This window comes from Trematomus bernacchii, unplaced genomic scaffold (assembly GCF_902827165.1).
Source record: "Trematomus bernacchii unplaced genomic scaffold, fTreBer1.1, whole genome shotgun sequence".
NCBI lineage: Eukaryota > Metazoa > Chordata > Actinopteri > Perciformes > Nototheniidae > Trematomus > Trematomus bernacchii.
Window position 1 is genome coordinate 9,073,618 of NW_022987582.1, and position 23,530 is coordinate 9,097,147.

General features: G+C 43.1%; 1 protein-coding gene and 1 long non-coding RNA gene across 2 annotated transcripts in view; both read left to right on the plus strand.

Annotated features, from left to right (window-relative positions):
* The window catches only part of LOC117480719 (aromatic-L-amino-acid decarboxylase-like), a 35,847-nt gene extending 14,782 nt beyond the window's left edge, over nucleotides 1-21,065 (plus strand). Inside the window, exons 9-12 of the mRNA XM_034128152.1 lie at nucleotides 17,558-17,577; nucleotides 17,704-17,802; nucleotides 19,307-19,408; nucleotides 19,667-21,065. Of these exons, the coding sequence (XP_033984043.1) occupies nucleotides 17,558-17,577; nucleotides 17,704-17,802; nucleotides 19,307-19,408; nucleotides 19,667-19,855 (410 nt within the window). The 3' untranslated portion in view covers nucleotides 19,856-21,065. The remainder of the gene's footprint in view (nucleotides 1-17,557; nucleotides 17,578-17,703; nucleotides 17,803-19,306; nucleotides 19,409-19,666) is intronic.
* On the plus strand, nucleotides 8,093-9,567 carry LOC117480721. The gene is made up of 3 exons (XR_004555671.1): nucleotides 8,093-8,237; nucleotides 9,070-9,242; nucleotides 9,402-9,567. It is a non-coding gene; the product is annotated as an uncharacterized LOC117480721 (long non-coding RNA).
* Nucleotides 21,066-23,530: the final 2,465 nt, after the last annotated feature.

Genomic DNA, 23,530 nt, shown 5'->3' on the forward strand with positions numbered 1-23,530 from the left:
ACCTTTGTGACCTCACATAATATATATACAGCCCAAAAACATAATCTCGAAAAATGTCAACAAGACCTAACATAGAAAATAATATATAATATGCATCAATGTCTGTGTGTTTGTCTTCTGTGTGTATTCTTTACATGCTATTAGCCTGCAGATGGGCTCAGAGCTGCTCTGTAATTTGTCTGTCACACAAGCACACAGAGGGAAAGACAAAGCTACCTCACCACACTGAGGCACCTCACGAAAAGCCATTCGCTTACAAAATGTGGGTTCTTCCATCTAATGAGTGGTTTCTAGCTCCAGCTAAAAAGAGATGAGCTATCTGTAGCCAGTAGCCTGTGTGGGCTGACTGAGATGTGGGTGGGGGGCATGGGGGGCACGATGACACAACATCTGGACGGTGGAAGGCAATGCCAAATACAACACCTGACAATAGATCATTTTCTAAAGCGAATAATGTTTAATGTCAATGCTTTGTTCATTTCACTCTATACAGTACAGTACACTGTAAAATGTTTGGCTGTAAAATTACAGTAAATTACTGGCTACTAGTTGCATGGATTTCACAGTAATTGACTGTAAATATTTCACAGTAAATTAGAATAAAAGTACAACTAAATACTGTGACTTTACAGTTGCCATGCCCATGGAATTACTGTGATATAGCAGTACAGAGCTGTGGTATTATGGTACCTTGCAGTACCTAAATTACAGAAATTACCTGTATCTTCACACTTTTACTGTAGAAGTAATACAACACAGTAGCCAGTAATTTACTGTAAATATAAAAATGTAAATAATATGATAATATATTGTAAATTTGACTAGTTAACTGGGATTTTACCATAACTACACAATTCAATCAGCTCAATCAACAAAGAAAACAAAGAAAATGCCCATTTTAACTTTCTATTACTCCATTGAAGTGCAAAGTATTTCACAGTGTCTTGGACATGTTGTTACGGCCCCAACCTCTACTCCGCGGTAGTGGCTCGTGCTGAGACCCGCAACATGAAAGAATACATGCAATAACCGGTACTTGGTAACGAGCATTTATTGATAATCAGCCGTTTGCTCACACAAGCGAAACGGGAAACAAAAAGAGGTCAGGAGGACTGGCCAAATGGAACAAACAGAAGGAGGGAACCCGAGCCAGCCACACCACGGACCGTAGGACCCAGAGCTTCCCCCCCCCTAACCAGAAATCAAATATAAACCCTATGGGAAACAAAATAAAACCACGAAAACTGGACTACCAGGTCCTCCAGGCTAAACATAAACACATCTGCACAAATATGGCCTACAGCTCAAAATGGCAAAGAGGTATTCTAAGGAGAGTGTCTCCCTGCGTTAGGATAGGCGACACATCCTTCTCCTCCAGCTTCTCTTTATATATACACGACTGAGTGGAATTTGGAACACCTGGGCAGAGGCGGAGCCAGGGGCAGACCAGGTGCACCTGGGCAGAGGCGGAGCCAGGGGCAGACCAGGTGCACCTGGGCAGAGGTGGAGCCAGGGGCAGACCAGGTGCACCTGGGCAGAGGTGGAGCCAGGGGCAGACCAGGTGCACCTGGGCAGAGGCAGAGCCAGGGGCAGACCAGGGCCCGTTCTCATGTCATCAAATGTCCCTCCTCGACTCCTCGACTCCTCGGTTCTCCGGTAGTGACCCGGAAATGAATTTTAGCGCGCCATGTTGAAGGACATCTCAGTTCTCTAAATGCACATCGAGGACCGAGCATCGAGCGTAGAGGAGGCTCTCTGGAGGAGCTATAACCGAGGATACACTGATGGGTCCTCCACGGTCCTCCACGGCTCCTCCGTGGATGCATTTCCGGGAACAGAGATGTTTCAAAGAGTCGTGACGCATGGCCGGTGTAGGTACCATATGTGTTCGGCCTACCAGATGTGTTCGGGGTCCGTTACGCTTACCAATGACGTCACGCATTGGCTGCACGGTAACTCAAGAGGACATTTTACACGGTCAAATTCCGAATGTATTGAAACTCCAGACTCAACGTAAGAGCTTGAGCCTCTTCGGGGGGTGCTAACATTTAAACATACACTTCATTCTTTACTTTGTCCGTTATTATATGTAGAAGATATTACTTTTTTCCCCGTTTTTTTTTCAAATTGAATTTATTGAAATCTCCAATATCAACGTAAGAGCTTGTGCCTCTTCGGGGGGTACTAACACTTAACCATAAACGTTATCGTTTACTTTCTCCGTCTTTATATGAAGATATTACTTTTCTCCGTTAATCTCTGTCACGTTGTTTCCAAAGCAACAACAACTTCCTGTCAACTGCGCTAACTCTCCTTCAAAATAAAAGCATGTCCATATTACACTTAAGACATATACAACTGCAACGAAAAGTAACAAACACAATGCGATATCCTTTTCAATTTCAAAGAACACAAATTGGGTTACATTAACAAATAACTATAAAACAACAATACTGTAGAATAACAAAATGAATGCCGTGAATACACCGAAATACACGTGTTGAAGCGGTTCGCTGCTGATTACTACGATTACCGTACAGCCAATCACAATGGGTGACGTCATTGGTAAGCGACGGACCCCGAACACATATGGGCCCTTTCTCATGTCTTCAAATGTTCCTCCTCGACTCCCCTCCTCGACTCCTATCCTCGAGACTTACGGGCCGTCTCCACGGCAGCGTTAAAAAATCTTGAAACGCTTCTGCCCATTCACTTTGAATGGGGTGACGTCACTTTTTTTCGCTTTCGCCGAAATGCATTGTGGGCAGGCGAGCGGAGATTCTCAGGATTTTCAAGATCCAAAGTTGAACAATGTTCAACTTTTGAGGCTGAGGTGGAAGCGTCAGCCAATCAAATCCCGTGTACGCAAATCTGACAGTTCAAGCTCTAGCCAATCAAACGGCGTGTATGCTGGGAGAGAAATACCGCAGGTCATTTCCTCATATTCCAAAAAATGGAGGAGAAATTAGCGGTAGCGAATCAATCACCCGGTGCTTTATGACCAGACCTACCGGGATATAAACCGGAGGAGCCAGGCATGGAGGGAGGTGGCAGAGACAGTGGTAGGTTTTCGCCTGTTTTGGGGAGTTTATATCCAGTTTACTTCGGGCTTTTTTGCTTCGTATGTCGCGGGCGGGAGATTCATGTGATTGGTTGCTCGCAAAAAATCCTCAAGCTTCAGATACGCCCACCTCCAAGATTTTTTTAACGCTGCCGTGGAGACGGCCCGTTAGTCCTGCAGGCTCGAGGAGCTAGCATCACAACTAGCATCACAACTAGCATCTCTTCCGCTACAGCAACAACTACGCGACGACAACAGAGACCATGGAGACAGCGGAGACCGAGGAATCAACGGAGACTTCGACATTCCCCCGGGGACGCCTCGGCAGACAGACACGCATGAGGCAGTGACGAGAGGAAGAGAACCGAGATCCGAGGGAACAAATATCCACCATGTTGTTAGCCACCCTGCTAGCATATCGACGGCTAAAGCTACAACGGAGCCTCCCTCCCCCCACCACCCCACCGCTCCAAGCACCACGGCAGGCCGCAAGCCGTTTGCTGTAACGGACAAAGACAAATATCTTCAAGCTGACGACATTATGCATTTAAACAACAAAAATGGACTACATATTTTTCATCTGAACACTAACAGCCTGAGACACAAACTGGCTGAACTCAGGCAACTGTTCATGAACGGTAAGGCAAGCATATTATGCTTTTCTGAGACCAAATTGGACAATTCCATTACAGATTCAGAGATTGAAATTGAAGATTATCTTGTAGTGAGAAGGGACAGGAACGTGAATGGAGGTGGTGTCTGCATGTACATACATAAAGACACCAATTTCAAAAACCGTACTGACCTGCATCATGAAAATATTGAATCTGTGTGGGTTGAAATTCTTTTTGACAATGCTAAATCTGTAATAGTCGGGACAATCTATAGACCACCGGAACAGAGTGACTTTTATGATACATTAGATGGGTGTTTGGCTGATGTGGGGGATGTAGAGACAATTATTATTGGAGACTGGAACACGGATATGCAACGTAAAGACACGTCCGTCTTCAAGTCCTTCAGTAGGATTTGTGATCTGCACGGCTTCAGCCAGCTAATCACCCAACCCACCCGGGTATGTGAAACAACACAAACTACCATTGATCTCATTCTGACCTCTGACAGGTCCAGGATCTCCAGTAAAGGGGTTATAGCATGCGGTTTAAGTGATCATTATATGATATTCTGTACCCGCAAAAAGCTAAAACAAAAGGCCGGCTGTCACAAAACAGTCATATCTAGAGACCTCAAAAACTACTCTAGCGAGGCCTTTAACCTAGAACTGGAGAGCCTGGACTGGTCAGATGAGCTCAGTGGTACACAAGTTGAAGAAACATGGCTTGGTTTCAAAAACAAATTCTCTGCAATACTCAATGATTTGGCCCCCCTAAGAACAACCAGGGTAAAAAATCGCGCTGAGCCGTGGATGCACTCCGGCATACTGACCGCCATGAAAACCAGAGACAAAAAATGCTCTGAGTTTCATAAAAGTCAGTCAATGCTTTCCAAAAGCACGAGCAGTGAACTCCAGGCCCACGTGACTGAACTAAAAATTGAAAGAAACAGACTAAGAAATGACGTAAGCTCCATGATCAAAACTGCCAAAAAGAATTTCATCAATGACAAAACTGAGGAAAACAAAAATAAACCCCGTGAACTTTGGAAATTACTCAATAACCAGCTTGGCTGCAGTAAAAAACTCAAAACGAGATTTTCAAACTTAAACATAAAGACAGATAACAGGCTCATCACAGACAAACTGGATGTGGCCAAGTACTTGAACATTTTTTTCACAAACATAGCCACAACTCTTGTAAATAAATTACCCTCCCACTCAGGGCTTTTTGGAGTAGATCACATCATGACCTACTACAAAAACCTAGGGGTACGCAAAGATGATTTCAGTCTAGCAAGGGTAACAACAGCAGAGGTACTCATTAAACTGAGCGCCCTCAAACCTAACAAGGCCACTGGCCACGACAATATCCCCTCCAAATTCCTCAGAGACACAGCAACCGCCATCTCACCAGTCATAGCTCACATAATTAACCTCTCCATAAAACAGGGAAAAGTACCCAAAGACTTCAAAATTGCAAGAGTAACCCCCCTGCACAAAAAGGGCAGCAAATTGGACCCAGGCAACTACCGCCCTGTTTCTATACTTACCTCCATCTCGAAAGTCATGGAAAAAATAGTATATGAACAGGTCGAAAAGTACCTCGCAGAAAAGAAACTAATCTATGAATTTCAATCTGGCTTTAGAACATCCCACTCCACTGACACATGCCTTCTTTATTTGAACGACCACATCAAACAAGAGGTGGACGAGGGTAAATACTGCGGCATGGTGATGCTGGACCTACAAAAGGCTTTCGACACTGTCAATCACCCCATTCTGATTGACAAGCTAAAAGCAATTGGTTTTGATAAACTATCGGTGAGCTGGATGCAATCCTACCTGGAGGGGAGAGAACAGATGGTGGAGGTAAACGGTACTCTGTCCCCCCCCCCTCCCAGTGAGCTGTGGTGTTCCACAAGGAAGCATATTAGGTCCGTTACTGTTCCTAATTTATGCAAATGACATGTCATCAGCATGTGACTGCAACTTGTTCCTGTTCGCGGACGACTCAGCCCTGCTGGTCTCTGACAGGAGCAGATTGCAGGTTGAAAAAACCCTCAGCTCCGAGCTCGGCAGAATCTGCACCTGGCTCGCCGATAATAAAATAATAAATTATCATTACACCTGGGTAAAACAGAGTCCATTCTCTTCGGTTCGAAACATAATCTCAGCAAATCCGACGACTTCTCAGTTGCAGTGGGTGACATTATTGTCACAAGTAAGAAGGAAATTACATACCTAGGATCTATTCTTGAGGCAAACCTCTCCTGTGACAAAATGGCATCCAATGTAATAAAAAAAGTCAATCAAAGAACTAGATTCCTATACCGGATCTCCTCTCTGGTAAACAAAAACACCCTGAAAACTCTGGCAGGAGCACTCATTCAAGGGTACTATGACTATGCTTGCACGTCATGGTACCATAGCACCTCCAAGGCGCTAAAAATAAAACTTCAAACATCGCAAAATAAACTGGTCAGACTACTGCTTGACCTTTCATCTAGAACCCACCTCACCTCTGCCCACTTTGACAACCTAGGATGGCTTAGAGTAGACGACAGAGTACAGCTACTTGCAATGGGCCTGGTCTACAAGATCCACTACACCTCTATGGTACCCATGTACATGTCAAAATTCTTCCCAAAGGTCAAGGAATACCATGATCATAACACCAGAGGGAGCTCCACAAATCATGTAAAACCCAGATTTGGGACAAAAAAAGGGGAATACACGTTTCGCAATTATGCCACATCAAGGTGGAACGCTCTTCCCACAACTGTAAAGGAAAGTAAAACTATACTTACCTTCAAAACCTCTCTTAAAGAGCACCTTCGGGGGAAAGCATTGCAAAACTGGCCCCGGTAATGGTACAAATCTCAACCTGTCGTACAATGGACAGCTTCCCCCCCCCATCTATGTATATACTCGCATTTTAGACTCTGTTACTAACTGTATATCTGTAGACTTGGTATGTCTTAAATGTTAGGATGTATTAGAACGAAATCTAAAATGAAAATTGTAAATAAGCCATCTGTATGTAAAAAACCACCTGTATGTAAATTGTAAATAAGCCATCTGTATGTCAAATATGTCTTATATGTCTTAAATGATATGATGAATTGGAAATGGGGGACCCTGATGTAAACAAGACGAAAGTCTTTCTCTGGTCTGCATCCCCTTAACAATTGTATGTTTTGAGCTGTACTGTACTGTACCCAATATACAAGCTGTTAATAAACTTTTCAATCAATCAATCAATCAAGTCCCGCCCACAGGAGATGCGAGCGGAGGAGCCGAGGAGGGGAACCGAGGAGAGAGGAGGGGAAGCAGCAGGCGGTTAGAGAAATGAGAACTCCTCTCCTCTGAGCGGTCATTTTAAAGAGACGTCCATTAATGATGACAGGAGGCACAGCAGCCCTCTGTCTGATGGACAGATGTGTTCATGACGACTTACATATTTACTTTTAATTCATTCACAGTGCGGTATAATGAGACAATAACAGGCTACAGATGCGGACATACACACAGACACACACAGACACACACACACACACACACACACACACACACACACACACACACACACATATGTATATATTTATATAAATATATACAATTTCAGAATCAAACAGAGCACTCTCATAATAACGTAACACTATCAGAGACTGGATATATCCCCCCCCCCCTCTCTGGTCGCTACAATGAGGGAAATAAATGACGGGCCAAAAGTTTTATTTACAAGTATTACAAGTAAGCAGAGGACACCAAACCAACTGAGACCTGTGTGTCCGCTGCATCTACGCACACACTGTACCACACACACCTACACCACACACACGCACCAACAGCTCCTAAAGCATATAATCAGGCTACAGCCGTTGTGTATTTTATTATGTGAAGCACTAAATGGTTTTAGAAAAATATCGACTCTTTGTTTGTAGATATCTACTACTAAACTAAAGCAAATAAAAAGAGTAGGCCTGTTATACTGAGTGATATATATTATACACACTGCTCTGCTTTCTGCACGGACCTCACAGCTGTTCTCACTGTAAACATCGCGTCGCGATCGGTCGCGATGAGAGCAGTTAATAAAATAATATCCAGGGGATGCATGCAGAGCTGTCATTGGCTGAGATAAGTCCGGCCGTGCGTCTCGACTCTTTGAAACATCACTGTTGCCGGAAATGCATCCACGAAGGAGCCGTGGAGGAGCCGTGGAGGACTGTGGAGGACCCATCAGTGTATCCTCGGTTATAGCTCCTCCAGAGAGCCTCCTCGACGCTCGATGCTCGGTCCTCGATGTGCATTTAGAGAAATGAGATGTCCTTCAACATGGCGCGCTAAAATTCATTTCCGGGTCACTACCGGAGGACCGAGGAGTCGAGGAGTCAATGATGGGACATTTGATGACATGAGAAAGGGCCATGGTAGGGCGAACCATAGATATATATAAACACTAGATGGCTCATGGGAGATTTTCCAGCGTAGCTCACCGGCCGCCATCTTGCTACAGTCAACAGCTACTCTGGTACGCGCTATGGTAGCTGTTGTAAGGTGAGTGATCTGCACAAAAATACTCTTAACTCGCTGAAATCTTGATTGATTTACAAACGGTTTGGTTTATTATAAACATTATTAGCATGGCTATGATACAGGATGCTTGGACATGTTGAAATTGCAGCTTTTCTTTGTGTATGTGTGGTTGTATTTATTAGCTGGCTAATAACAAGAGGCTGTGAGTGAGACCTAGTATTACAAAGTTGACCCAGCAACTTTACACCAGTGGGAGAGGCAGAACTGCTCTTTCTTTTCAACATAACTTAAGTTACACATGATTTCTTCCAAGTGGTTTGGCTTGTTAAAAACATCTTACATTTAGATACATTATGATACAGGAAATTGCTGGCTTTGTGTTTACAGAAGTACCTGACTATGCCGGACTTTTGTGCAGCCTACGGATGCTCTAATCGCCGCAGTCTGGAAACAAGAATCCGTGGAATCACCTTTCACGTGTAAGATATGACAATATTATGACTATAATTAGGATAATCGTTAATTACTTAGTGGATGTATGTACATTACAAGTCCTGCTACACAGGATCAGTGGGGCTATGTGAGATAATAGTATTGCAAGATTGTTGTTGACCCAGCCTCTTTAGAATATGTTGCTACCATTTCTTTACACAATTATTTAATGTTTCTTTTGGACACCTTTTTTTATAACTCTTAGTGTGGTTGTCTTATTCTTAAAGTATACATACAATTACCCCAAAAATATGATAATTTCGGTGTGTATTTGTGTCCTTACCCTTAATGTTAAAGGAAAGAAGGGAGGAAAATGTTGACAATAATTGATATATCTGGCTACCTTTCTCATGTTTTTAAGGTTTCCCAAAACCGGAGAGAGGAGGAGGCAGTGGGAAGCTGCCCTAAGAAGGCAGGACACTGCTCTGCAGTGATCACTTCAGTTGTGAGGACTTTGACAGGACGGGGCAGACTGTCCGGCTTAAAGATGGTGTTGTGCCAACAGTATTCAACTTCCCAGCTCATCTTCAAAGGGTATGTGTATCATTGGCCAACAGGAATTCAAGGTGTGGTGAGTGGTATATAAATATGTGATTAAATGTCACACTTTCTGCACGTTTAGGAATAAATAATGTGTTGTGTATTACAGCACATTTTAAACACTCAAAATGTCTTTAATTATGTTTATTTTAGCCGGAAGCAACAAGAAGCACAACCACTTATAGAAGAGCGGAAGATGAACCTCAGCCTAATGTTGTGAGTATTCTGAATGTGGCCAAGACCAGAGAGATGGTCATTGATTTCAGGAGGGTGAGGACGTCTCCTCTGCCCCTGTGCATTCTGGGAGAGGATGTGGCTGTTGTGGAGGACTACAAGTACCTGGGAGTGCACTTAGACAATGGGCTGAACTGGAGGATCAACACTGACGCTGTGTACAAGAAGGGGATGAGCAGACTCTATTTTCTGAGGAAGCTGAGATCCTTCCACGTGTGCAGCAAGATGCTGGAGATCTTCTATCAGTCTGTGGTGGCTAGTGCACTCTTCTTTGTTGCGGTCTGCTGGGGGGGCAGCATCAGAGCCGGTGACACCAGCAGGATCAACAAACTGATCAGGAAAGCTGGGTCAGTCATCGGCATCAAGCTGGACCCCTTTGAAGCTGTGGTGGAGAGGAGGACACTGAACAGGCTGTAACCCCACCCATCCTCTCCACCTGCAGCTGGACAGTCAGCGGAGCTCCTTCTCCAACAGACTGCTGCAGCTCCGCAGTGGGCAGGAAAACATTCCCACACTGCCATAACTCTGTACAACAAATCACCTCTGGCTGGAAGATAACTCTCTGCTCCATAGTTTATCTTGAATATAACCACGTTGTACATTTTACACATATATAATCTGTTCAATATTTAATATTTAAAGGTGGGGTAGGTAAGTTTGAGAAGCCGGCTCGAGATACACTTGTTGTTATATTCCATGGAATGCTCTTAACATCCCGATAGCAATGAATATCTGAAGTGCATTAATATTCCATATGCCTTATATTTATGTATATGTATATTAGATGTATATAATATCCTGCCAAACTCAACATGTATATTATTTTCCTTTTTCTTTATTTTTCTTGCTTATTTCTAATTTATTGTAAAATGCCTTGTCCCTTATGCTGCTGTAACTAAAAATGTTTTCCCAAATTGGGATCAATAAAGTACCATCTTATCTTATCTTATCTTATTTGCATGTGGAATGTCACTAACAAATGAGAGCATCATATGGCTTGTCATATTAAATCCTTTATCTCGGTGGTACCCAGGAAGGTCTATGATGGTGTTACTAGGAGAGCCCAATATCATTTGAGGTGGTACTCTGTGTAAAAAGTTTGAGAACCACTGGCCATCTCACTTGCTTTATGTCACTCATACACTTGAATAAACATGTGCAAACATTGAAACTACACCCAGGGGTTGGCAACCTTTACAATCAAAATAGCCATTTTTGTCCAGAGCCTCAAAACATATTTCTGCCTTATAAGGGGACAAGCCTATTAAGATCAATTTCTTAAAAGTACGCTGAGTTGTGTTTTCTGTTGGAGAACGTAACCTTTTTTTAGGAGAATAGAAACCACACCAAGTTGTTCTTAATAATACATTTATTTTGGGGGGCTGCCTTTCATAACACCCAAGGACACATTACAGGGCATAGGGGCAATATAGGGAACAATTAAAACTGGATTTAGTGAGATATCAGCCGGGGTAAGACAAGACAAACAACAGTAAATGGACTACAGAAGGACACAAAATGACTACAAGAACTCAGCGCACCGTGCTGTGAAGTGGTAACGTATTTCAAAGGTTCTGGATTTGTTTACAAATCTAGAAACTAAATACAAAACTAGGACGATATGAAGATCTCATGTCAAAAATAATTGTGATAAACGAGACAGAACTGGCCTGTCTGTGGGCTCATTTTATGTTGGTTTGGTTCTTCTGATAAAGGTGTGAATATCTAAATAATATACTGTAGTGCTGAGAGAAGGGAGACGGAGGCGGTGCATCGGAGGTGCAAATCTCTCTTTATTGGGGAGCAGAAATCGACGTGCTGTCGGGTTGCAGGAAAGAGGAGAAGAGAAAGTGAAAGAGGAGGACACACAGTAGGTACCCCGGAGGTACCGTCAACATATATGTCCGGGCGGAAACAATACCCCCAACCTGTAGTTCCCGGATTGAATTATGTAACCCCAGTGTATGAATCAGTGATCACTACACAAGCCCCCCCAGAATTCAACCATGGACACAATCCTCGCGTCGGGAGGAAGCACCACAGGGGCCGAGGAGGGCGGGCCATGGAACGGGCCGTCGGAAGGGGGCCGCAGGAGAGGGTAGGGGCCCCAACGAAGGCGAGGGCATCCCCACCGGAGGTTCGGGTGGCGGGCCGGAACGGGCCGTCGTCAGGGGGCCGCTGTGTCGAGACCAGGGGACGGGCGTGAAAAACCCGGTGGTCCCCAGCAGGGAGGAGCGCTGCCCGGCCGCAGGCGAAGGCACAGCGGCGGCGGGCACGAAGTCCTCGGGAGGAAGGAGCCGTGTCCCCGGGAGGAAGGAGCCGTGGACAGGGGAGAGGCCAGACGGGGCGCCGTCGAGGCGAACCGTGAGCCGCGGTTAGAGGTGAGGCCAGGCAGGGTCCCGAAGCGCGCCATCCACGGGCCGATGAAGGCATGGGCGACGTCCGGAACCGCCGAGGCGAGGGAAGAGGCGAGACGGGGTCCAGAAGCGCGCCACTGTGTGACGTCCGAAACCGCCGTCGAGGTGGTGATAAAGCGAGAGGGTCCACACGAGGCCGACCAGACATGGCCGAACCTCCTCTCAAGCACCAGAAAAAGCTCAAAAATGGTCGTCCCGTCCACGAACAAAAACAGGTGGGCGAAATAGCGAGAAGATCCACGCGAGGCCGACCAGACTTGATCGAACCTCCTCTCCGGCACCACAAAAAAACAAAAATAAAAATAAAAAACAGTCGGATGTCAGCCGCTAGCTGCTGTGGCTAGCCGTTGCTAGCTGTTGCCAGCTGCTAGCCGTTAGAAGTCGTGGCTAGCTGATCTCGACGGCCGTTAGTCGCTGGCCGGACATGCAGCCGCATGTCCCGAACCAACCCGGCACGGTCGCGTACCGGCCCCATGGAAGGCTTGCCGTCCCCCAGAGCCAAAAAGCCGTGGAAATGGCGAGCGTCGTCCGCGTCCATTCCGTGGGGCGCACCGAGCCACAGTCCGAGCGCACGTGGCAGCTACGGAGGTCTCCAAAAATCCCCGGCATTTCGAGAAAAAACAAGAGTCTTCGCGAGACTTATGTCAGGGTCACCAATGTAGTGCCGAGAGAAGGGAGACGGAGGCGGTGCATCGGAGGTGCAAATCTCTCTTTATTGGGGAGCAGAAATCGACGTGCTGTCGGGTTGCAGGAAAGAGGAGAAGAGAAAGTGAAAGAGGAGGACACACAGTAGGTACCCCGGAGGTACCGTCAACATATATGTCCGGGCGGAAACAATACCCCCAACCTGTAGTTCCCGGATTGAATTATGTAACCCCAGTGTATGAATCAGTGATCACTACAATACCACCATATGCTATTGTCATTAGTTGTGTCCCTGTTCTTCAAGCTAAGGCATTGCTAAATTAACAACTCTTGGCTTACAGAGTGGTAACATGAGACCGATTTTTATATATAAAATATAAATATTTTAATTTTATAATTTATTTTAAATATTAACAATATAATAAAATAAATGGAAATATATACACCGGCAAATATTTAATATAAATACCTTGTGTGTGTGTATAGCTATTGCTTTATCTGCTTAATGTTATTTTCATATGAAAGTCCATGATTATAAGTATGCAGTATCATAACTACATCTTTGATGTTTATAAAAAACCAAACCGTTTGAAAATTGGTTGAAAATTGAGCAAGCTATGGTTATTTAAATAGTAAACCATAATGTTAATGAGAGCACTGCCTGTAGCAAGATGGCGGCCATGTGGCAACGTCGGTCTCCATTGGCCAGCAGCGCGGGTGAGTCATCTAGTGTTTATATATATCTATGGGGCGAACACATATGGTCTAGTGATGGGAATTATGGCTCTTTGAAGGGAGCCGGATCTTATGGCTCCGTTCCTTTCAAAGAGCCGTTCAAAAGAGCCGTTTTTTTAAAAAGGGGGCGGGGTTACTAGGTTTATCTGCGAAATAATCACCAGGATAATGATTGACTGCATTGCCAGACCTAATGTCAATAATCTGCATTGTAAACATGACACAAGGTGGCGCCATATCCATGTCATTCATGTCAGTGAATGTACTTTCAATGTACCCTCTGCATGTGTTAAGTAAATAAAGTTGCCTTGCCTTGAATGAAATTCACGCAACTCTTAATATTAGTAGTGTGTTTTTAAGTGGCGATGGAGATTATTTGTTGACCCTGCTTTAAAGGATATTTTGCCTTTACAAATGGTGCTCTTTATCACTGCCTGGGTTTTGGTTGAAGTGCATCCAAATGCTGCTGCGTTTTCGCATTTGGCTCATTTTCCATCCGAAAAACACGTCGTCTATCTGTCCAGTACCACTTGTTATGACTTCTCTCTCACGTATTCCGTTAAGACCCACCCCACCTAACTCCTCGTGCTGAAACCTACCAATCAGAGTAGGGGCGGGTCTTCACAGAATACGTTTGGGGAACAAAATCAAGCTTTTTAAAAGGCGAGTGAATTTTGGCAGGCAGTGAGTGCGGACCAACTTTGATTGAACGATAAGAAGAACGGCTCTCACCAAGTACGACTCGGTTCCCCTCGTTCGTACCAAAGAGCCGTTCAAAAGAATCGGCTCGTTCGCGACCGACACATCACTATATGGTACTGACACCGGACTTATCTCAGACAGCTCTGCATGCATCCCCTGGATATTATTTTATTAACTGCTTTCATCGCGACGCGATGTTTCCAAAGAGAACAGCTGTGAGGTCCATGCAGAAAGCAGAGCAGTGTGTATAATATATATCACTCAGTATAACAGGCCTACTCTCTTTATTTGCTTTAGTTTAGTAGATATCTACAAACAAAGAGTCGATATTTTTCTAAAACCATTTAGTGCTTCACATAATAAAATACACAACGGCTGTAGCCTGATTATTATGCTTTAGGAGCTGTAGGTGCGTGTGTGTGGTGTAGGTGTGTGTGGTACAGTGTGTGCGTCGATGCAGCGGACAGACAGGTCTCAGTTGGTTTGGTGTCCTCTGCTTACTTTTAATACTTGTAAATAAAACTTTTGGCCCGTAATTTATTTTCCTCATTGTAGCAACCAGAGAGGGGAGAGGGGGGGGATATATCCAGTCTCTGATAGTGTTACGTTATTATGAGAGTGCTCTGTTTGATTCTGAAATTGTATACATTTATATAAATATATATATATAAATATATATGTGTGTGTGTGTGTGTATGTGTGTGTGTGTCCGCATCTGTAGCCTGTTATTGTCTCATTATACCGCACTGTGAATGAATGAAAGTAAATATATAAGTCGTCATGAACACATCTGTCCATCAGACGGGCTGCTGTGCCTCCTGTCATCATTAATGGACGTCTCTTTAAAATGACCACTTTTACCCCTTTCACACCGAGGCTTTTCCCCTTCTAGCTCCGTGCTAGAGCTTTTCTGGTTCAGAACCGGTTCTTCGGTTTAGCGCCGGCTCTTTTCACACCGCTCAGAGCCCGACTGGTGCTGCCGCTGCTGCGTCATGACGTCACAGTTTACGTCGCTGAGTTTCTCCCCAACGGAGCTCACCTCACAACAACAACGGGCCGGGGACTGCGTCGGGTCGATGATCGTGTTGCTTTTAATCATACGAAGCCAGATTAAATTAAATAACGACTTCTCCAACCTTATACTTTTCTCCAGAGTGCCGTGGTTCATTGTTTATTAATGTGTTTCAGCGGCATTTACCGACCGCTGCAGTGCTGACTGCTCTTCAACGGGAGTGTATTCTCCCGTTAGCTCCGGGTTAGCTCACACGGCTCTAAAGTATTCACTGTCTGACTGTCACACAAGCAGCTGTTACATATCCCCAGTTCCCCTTAAGTGAATGTGTGTCAGTCTGAATTGACGCTGTTTGGTGTCAGTCTGAATTGACGCTGTTTGGCATCACAACGCTGTTATGAAAGTTTCTCTGGTATAACATGGGTGATGTTAGCATAGCAACCGAAGCTAAACTGACTACTTGCTAAGCCGTTTTATACAGGCACTTTTTACCGGCGTATTTTTCATTATGATTCTACTTGTGATAGTCGGACATGACAACCTGTGCAGCCCATGTATTGATTCCATCCGATAGCTGCTATAATAACAAACAAAACGTCTGCCTGCTCTCCACAATGATCAATAACAGCGAACGGATGGTCAAAGTAAGGTACAAATAAACAGAATCACACGAAGCCTGGTTAGTGTTGCCTGACTTTATAAAGCGTGTTTTTTTTTTACAAGTGTGTGGTTGCGTTCTAGTCACTTTGCTCAGCACTACTGCTGGTTACAACTTTTATTTGCCGTACTCGCCTTAACTGTTATCTCAGGTTAATCTCGCCCCCCTCCGACGTAAGCGGTTCTTGCTTCTACACGGACAACTTTTTGGTGCTCGAAACGAACCGGATTCCGGAGCTTAGAGGCTGCTCCGCTGCGGTGTGAACAGGAAAACCCGGTGCTTTTCAAGCACCAGCACCGAACCGGCCCCGAAACACCGTTGGTGTGAATGGGGTATCAGAGGAGAGGAGTTCTCATTTCTCTAACCGCCTGCTGCTTCCCCTCCTCTCTCCTCGGTTCCCCTCCTCGGCTCTTCCGCTCGCATCTCCTGTGGGCGGGACTAAGGCCCAATCCCAAACCACGCCCTACACCCTACCCCTACACACTACCCCTCCGTTTGCGCGTTCGCGCGGAGGGTCCGCCACATTAAGTGCTGTTCCAAACCAACGAGTGTGGAGCGGGGTGGAGGGGGAGTGGGCTATCAAGCCCTCAAACAGCGAGTCTGCATCGGTGCTAACTTCACCTGCTGCCCTACCTGACCGGTCTCAACGCTGTGTGTGTGTGTCCGTCAGGAAACACGCTGTTTACAAGTAGTTCCAGCAAACATCCACTGATAAATTGCGATGTTAACAACCTCATGATAACCTCATATTTTTTTAACTTAGGATCATACCTGTGTTTAGTCTAGAAAAAGGTAAATGTGTGCATTTTATTATAAAGTTGTGTATATTTACAGACTGTTGCAAAAACTAAGAAGCTTATAAACATCAGGTTTAAAACTAAAAGAGCTTTACAAATAAGTAACACAATGAAAGATGTTTGGAGTTTTATTTGAGTTATTAATTTACATTTTTTTGTCTAAGAGATGCTGATTTGAAACCGTTGTTACATACAGTTACGGCATTTCCTGTTTCTGCCGGAGAGAGGGGAGTTTGTCCCAAAGCTTGCCGCTGTATTTACTCCCTCCATCTGACAGGAGGGAGCCTCATTCAGCTGCGAGTGTGGCTACAGACGGAGTGAACTCCGTCACGGAGGGGTAGGGTCGAGGGAGTGGTTTGGGATTGGGCCTAAGTCTCGAGGATAGGAGTCGAGGAGGGGAGTCGAGGAGGGACATTTGATGACATGAGAACGGGCCAATGTGCACCTGGGCAGCAGGGAGACAGAAAAGAAAACAAGGAGGGGAGCACGTAACACATGTCTACACAGACATCCACTCAAAGTCAACCATTTTTCTGAAGAATGTGCTGACATGGGGGTTTAAATTGCCATGCCTCTTTTTGGCTTTCGAGCCCGTCTCAGGATTAATGCCCAGGAAGCACCTGAAAACAATAAGCCAAGACAACAATTTCAATTTACATAGATGTATATGTTGCATCGTTTATTTTAAGGCACATGCAATTTCAATTTAAGTAAAACCTGCACCAAAGAAAGAAATTAGTATTTAAAGCCAAGCAAGAGCGATAAAAGCAAGAAAATCATGTAATTTGTTGTGTTATCACAGAGGATGGTCTGAATACAGTATTTTACTATGAAATAATACAGTAACATGTTGTGAAATCCTGGTAAAGACTGTAAAGTGGTAAAACAGTAATTTATTGTAAAATATTACAGCTAAATATTGTGAAATCATGGTAATATTTTACAGTGTAGGTGCCAGTTGTTGTTGTCTGTTGTTTTCAGCATTTTTGTTTGGATGTCGTGACCAGAACACTAATCCCTAAATATCTTTTTATAACAAGTTGCTTTTAAAATGTAAACTATAAGTATATGATGTGACATTTTTAACTGAAATGTTTATTCTTTCACAGGGGTGATCACAGATTATAGGGTAAGATAAAAGTTCTTTAAATAAGTTATTTCCACAATTTACAAGATATAAAATGTTCCAAATTACCCAAAAACGTGCAGAGGGTTAACCCTATATATTGGACTCTCTACCTCCTGTGCCCTGTAGCACTGGCAGATTCCCCTTGGCAGAAGATTTCGCTCACTCAAGATGTGGTTTGTCTTCCGTTTGTATGGGCTCCAAGGCCTACAGGATCATATACGCAAGGTAGGACACCAGCTGAATAATCCATCATGTATCATTGCTCTTACATTTCTTTAATGGTCAAAATCTTAACATTTATCTCTGAAAGTATTAAGAGAAATTCAGTTGATAGGTTCTGTTGATTCATGACCTTTAAAATATTATGTTTTCATTTCTCTAACCAGTTAATTGAGGTAACAATAGTTTTATAATAAATGCCATCCCATCCGTCCATCAAACGCCTCGGCCAACATAATCTTCCTTAGCACTAAAGTCTATTCCCTGCCCTCATCTCTGCCTCCATCAGCGCATCCTGTCAGTCTTATACGTCTGGTCTGCATCTTCTTTTTATAGCAACATTTCTCCTCCAATGCCCATCCTTTTCTCCATGCCTCTCTCTCGCCCCTTTCATATTCCTCTTCCTCCCTCCAGTCTACTCTGTCAATCAAATGAGTCTGTTTTGCGTTTACTTCCATTTAAAATGAAGCGGCAGCAGCAGCAGTGAGCCCTGCGGCCATAACCCATGACACACTGCTCCACTGTGCATCCGTCCTCTTGATTAGATACAACAGTTTGATCCGTATTTTTTATCCTTTAAATATAATCAAACAATATTTAGCCTACAAATTGAAATACAGAATGCGAAACAAACTGAATTGTCTTCTTTCCCAGTGGAGGAAAACATTTACTTTGTTTATTTACGAATACCTAATGATGAATCTTCCTTCCCTGAGAAAAAGTTGTAAATTAAGCATTTTAATGTCAAAGGCATGTGGAATGTGAGTCTAACTAGCCTACAGTAATTAGAAATGAGGTCATTATAGTATATTGGCTTGTAAACATCTCTGAGTGATGGTGAATTACTGGCTGGGAATGAGAACACAAGGTGGTGGTCAATCCGTTGGTCATTCGTAACTTTCATCAGCTTTATAGAGAAGCAGGAGAGTGGAGGTCCTCCTTGTTATTGTGATCAGATGCAAGAATACAGGTTTAGTGTTTCACCATTCTTTGATCATACGTGAATTAATTAGGTTTGTGTTGTATGTATGATCATATTTTGCCATTTAAAAAATGTGTAAAAAGGAGTGCACATTATTTGATGGAAGCAGAATATGATGCAGACTATTTCATGGTTAATGGCAGTGCTTCTTATCAGTTCTATCCTGCAAAAAACCCTTGAATCAATGGGGTTGTTTATCAATCGTTTCAAATGGTTCCATTGAGATTATAGTAAGGATATTACACTATAAGGTATATAGACTGAACCAGTTGGAAACAGTTTTCTTATTTTTTTTTTTTACCAGTGGGAAAAAAAGGCTCTGATCTGTATGACTGAAAGCCATTATAATACAGCACTGCCATCTAGTGAACATCATTGAAATTACAACATTTAGCAGAGTTGCTTGTCAAATATTGTCTTGTTGAGGTTATCTGATATACTTTAATCTACATGCAGAGTAAATTATAAGGTACATTTACCAACCTGCAGTTGGTCATAGCAGATTACAGTTGTGTATTCTCTTTACAGCAAGTGGCCCTGGCCAAAGAGTTTGAGAGTCTGGTGCGAGCAGACAACAGGTTTGAGATCTGTGCAAAGGTCGTCATGGGACTGGTCTGCTTCAGGCTCAAGGTAAGCACATCCAACATCTAAGGACCACATGTACTTGATCCATGTGTTCCTCTTCTGTTTGTGAAAGTGTGGCTGTATTGTTGAATATATATTATTCAACATTGTTCTGAGTGAATATAGACCTCCCAGTTATCAACAAAATTGCAACATGATACATATTTTAACCCAGTAACCCAGTGTTTAGGCAAGACCAAATTCCAGACTTTGGTATATCTTCTCACTGTGATAGGTTTGTTCTTCCTTTCCCCCTCCTTTCAGGGCTCCAATGGGTTGAGCGAGCTCTTGCTGAAAAGGATCACCAAGAGCAGAGAGATCCACCTCGTGCCTTGCCAGCTCTCCGGCCGCTTTGTCCTGCGCTTTGCCATCTGTGCACGCAGTACTGAATCAAGACACATCCAGCATGCATGGAAGCATATCACGAAGCTCACCTCTGAGATGTTGGAGTAGAGGCATTAACCAAAAAAGATTCTGAAAGGAGGACCAAAGTTAGTTCAAAACATCTAAATCATTTTGCAGGTATAAAAGTCATAAAGGGAATGAACAATACTTCATAACTCACTTAGCAGTCAGGTTCTGTTCTGTTCTGCGGAATTTTGAAAATGATTGTATGTGAAAATAATTATATTAGAAATCTACAAAAAAAATAAAATGTGTATAAATGAAAGTAATGCACATTCAAATATTACATTTTCAATCTGCAACTTCTCCCTCCATTGACTTCGCTTTAACTGTCACTGTTTAATGAATATGTTATTGTCCTCATCATAATGCAGCCATCCTGAGATAGACCTGTTTTAACTGTCAATGCCGCTTCTGTGTCTTCTACATACAAAAAAGGTGATTGGAATGGAGAAAGGTTTTGTGTTAATATTGCACATTTTTTTGTTTGATTGAGTTTTTTGAGTATATGTCTAATTTTCTATTGGTGGTGCTTTTTGATGTTGTACGCTAAAAAATAAGGAGTTGTTATGGTGTGAAAGAGTTATTTTATCACATTGCTCATGTTGTTTGGCGATATATTTTATGGAGCACTTCGAAAAGCCTGTAAAGGTAAATAAATTGTTGCTCCTACTAATCAGGTAAAACCCTTTTACAAGTGCATTCATTTATTCATGACCTTATCGGCAAAAGTACTTATTGTAATAGATGATGATAGGCAAGGTTTTATAATAAAAAATTTAAAAAGATGATATTCTATTCTATTATTTCAATAGTGTCTTATGCACAGAGTGTATTACTGAGTGTATTCCCAAACATTACAGTGAGACAGGGAATTTATTTGTGACACAGATTTAACATAATCGGCATGTACTGTATTGTGTGTTCCAGTAATCTAGGATCCTTCACAACATCCACATGTATCTCTCCCTAAATACTGCTTGTGTAAGCCTCAAGATAAAAAAAAGATTGTCATGATTTACAAATGTAAAACTTCTAAAACAAGGCTAGTCTCCTGTCTGTCAATAAAACGTGTCACCATGGTGTCTGGGTTGCTAATCCCTCCTATTTGTCTGCCAGGGGAAGACCTGCATATCTGTGGTGTGACCTCATCGAACCTTGTTGTCAATTCATTTGAATGTTTCAAAGTATACTACTTTCTGACTTGGCGGTGCAATGGTATGGGTTTGTTTCAATAAAGTCTTCTCTAGTCTGCAAAGTGTTTGAATCTCTCTTTTTAAATAATCATTAAAGGTTTATAATATATCAGGGTCACTATGTAAATATTGAAAAGTGGTGTTGTGGTGTTTTAAAGTTTTGGGAAAAATCTGGGCTACATTATATAGTATGAAAAGGTTCTGTCTGCACATAACTGTTACAACCTGTTAAGCCCCAAGCCTGTTTTTCAGGTCTCAGGCTCGAAAATGACATTCCCAGAACAAATGACCATATCTTCCCTTCTAAAAGGGTTAAATTAATAATCTTTTTTCTCAAAGTAATGATAAACCTGTGAGTTGGATGTAGAAAAGTCAGAATCAATATAAATGTTTTTTATTTTAAAGAAAATTCAGATTGAACATAGTAAAAAAACTGTAAATTATAGAGTCCGTCCAAAAATTATCTTTTACTTATAGTGAAAACTGTGGGGGAAACTTCTGTGTAGCAATGCAGTGGGAGTCACAGACTCAGGAATGAGACACTGGATTAGAGCTGGAGCTTTGATGTCAAACACTGATGGTTTATTAGGAGCTTCGGCCGGAGAATTCACAAAACAAGTCCAAGAGCCAGAGGTTCTGACTTCACGGTAGAGTTGCCACGTCAATTCTGAAGAACTCTACCCCAGACCCATGTATTTAGCTAGTTCAGAGAGAATAATCAACATTGTGCATAACAGGTGCGTGTGCTCAGTCAGGACAGTATGAACCAGAGGTTGCGCTAGACTTTTTCGGTACCCGTCATCACACGGACAGGATCGTAACATTTCCGTCAAAATCCAGTATTACCCGTCGGCCTTTACACAACTCTGACGAGGGTGGGGAGAGAGATAAGTGTCAACCGAGGGGGAAGAGCACGCTCGTGCCATAACGCAGTGTTATGCATGCCCACTGCACCTCGTGGGAGCGTGCACAGCGTAAAGCCAAAACTCACAGACATTTCACTGATTTGTTCGGCAAAGTAAGGTTTGGAAACGGTATCATTTCCTTTTTGGCGGGCATGCATAACACCGGAGCCTCGCTGCGGGGAAACTTTGGCACTGTTCCGAGTTTGTTCTAATCAGTCAAAATGACGGACTGCTTTCAGATTTGTCGGTCATTGTTAAAAAAATGTTGTCATAGATGGAAAATATTCGGTTAATGCGACCTCTGGTATGAACTGATAAACTGGGTCAAAGTCATGGGCCTTGGAATATATTTCCCCAACAAAAACTACCCTTGGATGATGGTAAGGTAGACTAAAAGCTTTAGGAATCCAAAATACAACATATAATAAGTACCCTGTATCAAGATTGATGCAAAACAAGTGACATTTTACCTTTTTTTTTGCCTAACCCTAACCCATTTTTTTAGAGAGGTTTAGCAAAAAAAAATCCAACTCTGAGGTGATCTGGGTGGAAATGGCCTTTTTTACCGTTTCTCTGGAACCCATTGGTCGATTTTGGTGATTGACATCTCTTTCTGACCGTTAGAGCCAATAGAATCGAAGGGGAGTTTCCACATACACACCAACGTTACCATTGAGAAATGAGAGCTATGCGCACGCAGTTTTGCATGAGAGTGAACCTATCTCTCGCTCTGACATCTGAAAATGGAAAAGCAGGTTTATTGCTTATGGATTATCAGAAATCATTTCAAAGGGACACAAACACATCGGATTAACCTAAGGATTAACTTCAGCAGCGTTTTTATCGTTTTAATGCCTTGAAGACCACTTTTGACCAGACAACGACACAGGTAAGCCATGTTAGCGTTTTTAGCTACCTAGCGCCACATGTTTTGATGTCTGTTTTTGTTTATAAAGTCGCAAGTTCTTATCATGGACTGATGATGTAGGTACCGATCGATTCTGTGTCTTCTCACGATGCTAGTCGATATGTTGGACGTGCAGTAAAGATACATATAATAAGGGTGTTATGAGTGAGTTCGCTCGAGGCTAATTCATAGGCCCAGCGCTAGCTTTGCGGGTTTTTTTGAAAGAAAAAGAAAAAAAGATCAGTTAGCTGAGTTTCTTCCCGTTACATGGATATAAAACATTCATAGTTTATTGAATATTAAGATGCCCTCAGACGCTGTTTCCTGCAGATGACGCGTTTTCCCCCCGGTGTCGGGGGTGCGGTGTAGAAGAGGTTAAATTAATAATGGCTCAAACAGAGAGCATAACATGTTCGGCACCACCAACAACTATTGGATGCAACCAGTGTTTATGTTTCCTGGTAGTCACTAAAAGACTGGTGAATACAAATTCAGCGTGATATAGCCCTGCTTTCACTTAACTGCAGTGTACTAAATTAAAGATGACAGGCGTACAGTACACACACACACACACACACACACACACACACACACACGCACGCACGCACACACACACACACACACACACACACACACACACACACACACACACACACACACACACACACACACACACACACACACACACAGCAACCATTATGCTGTGCACTTCTCT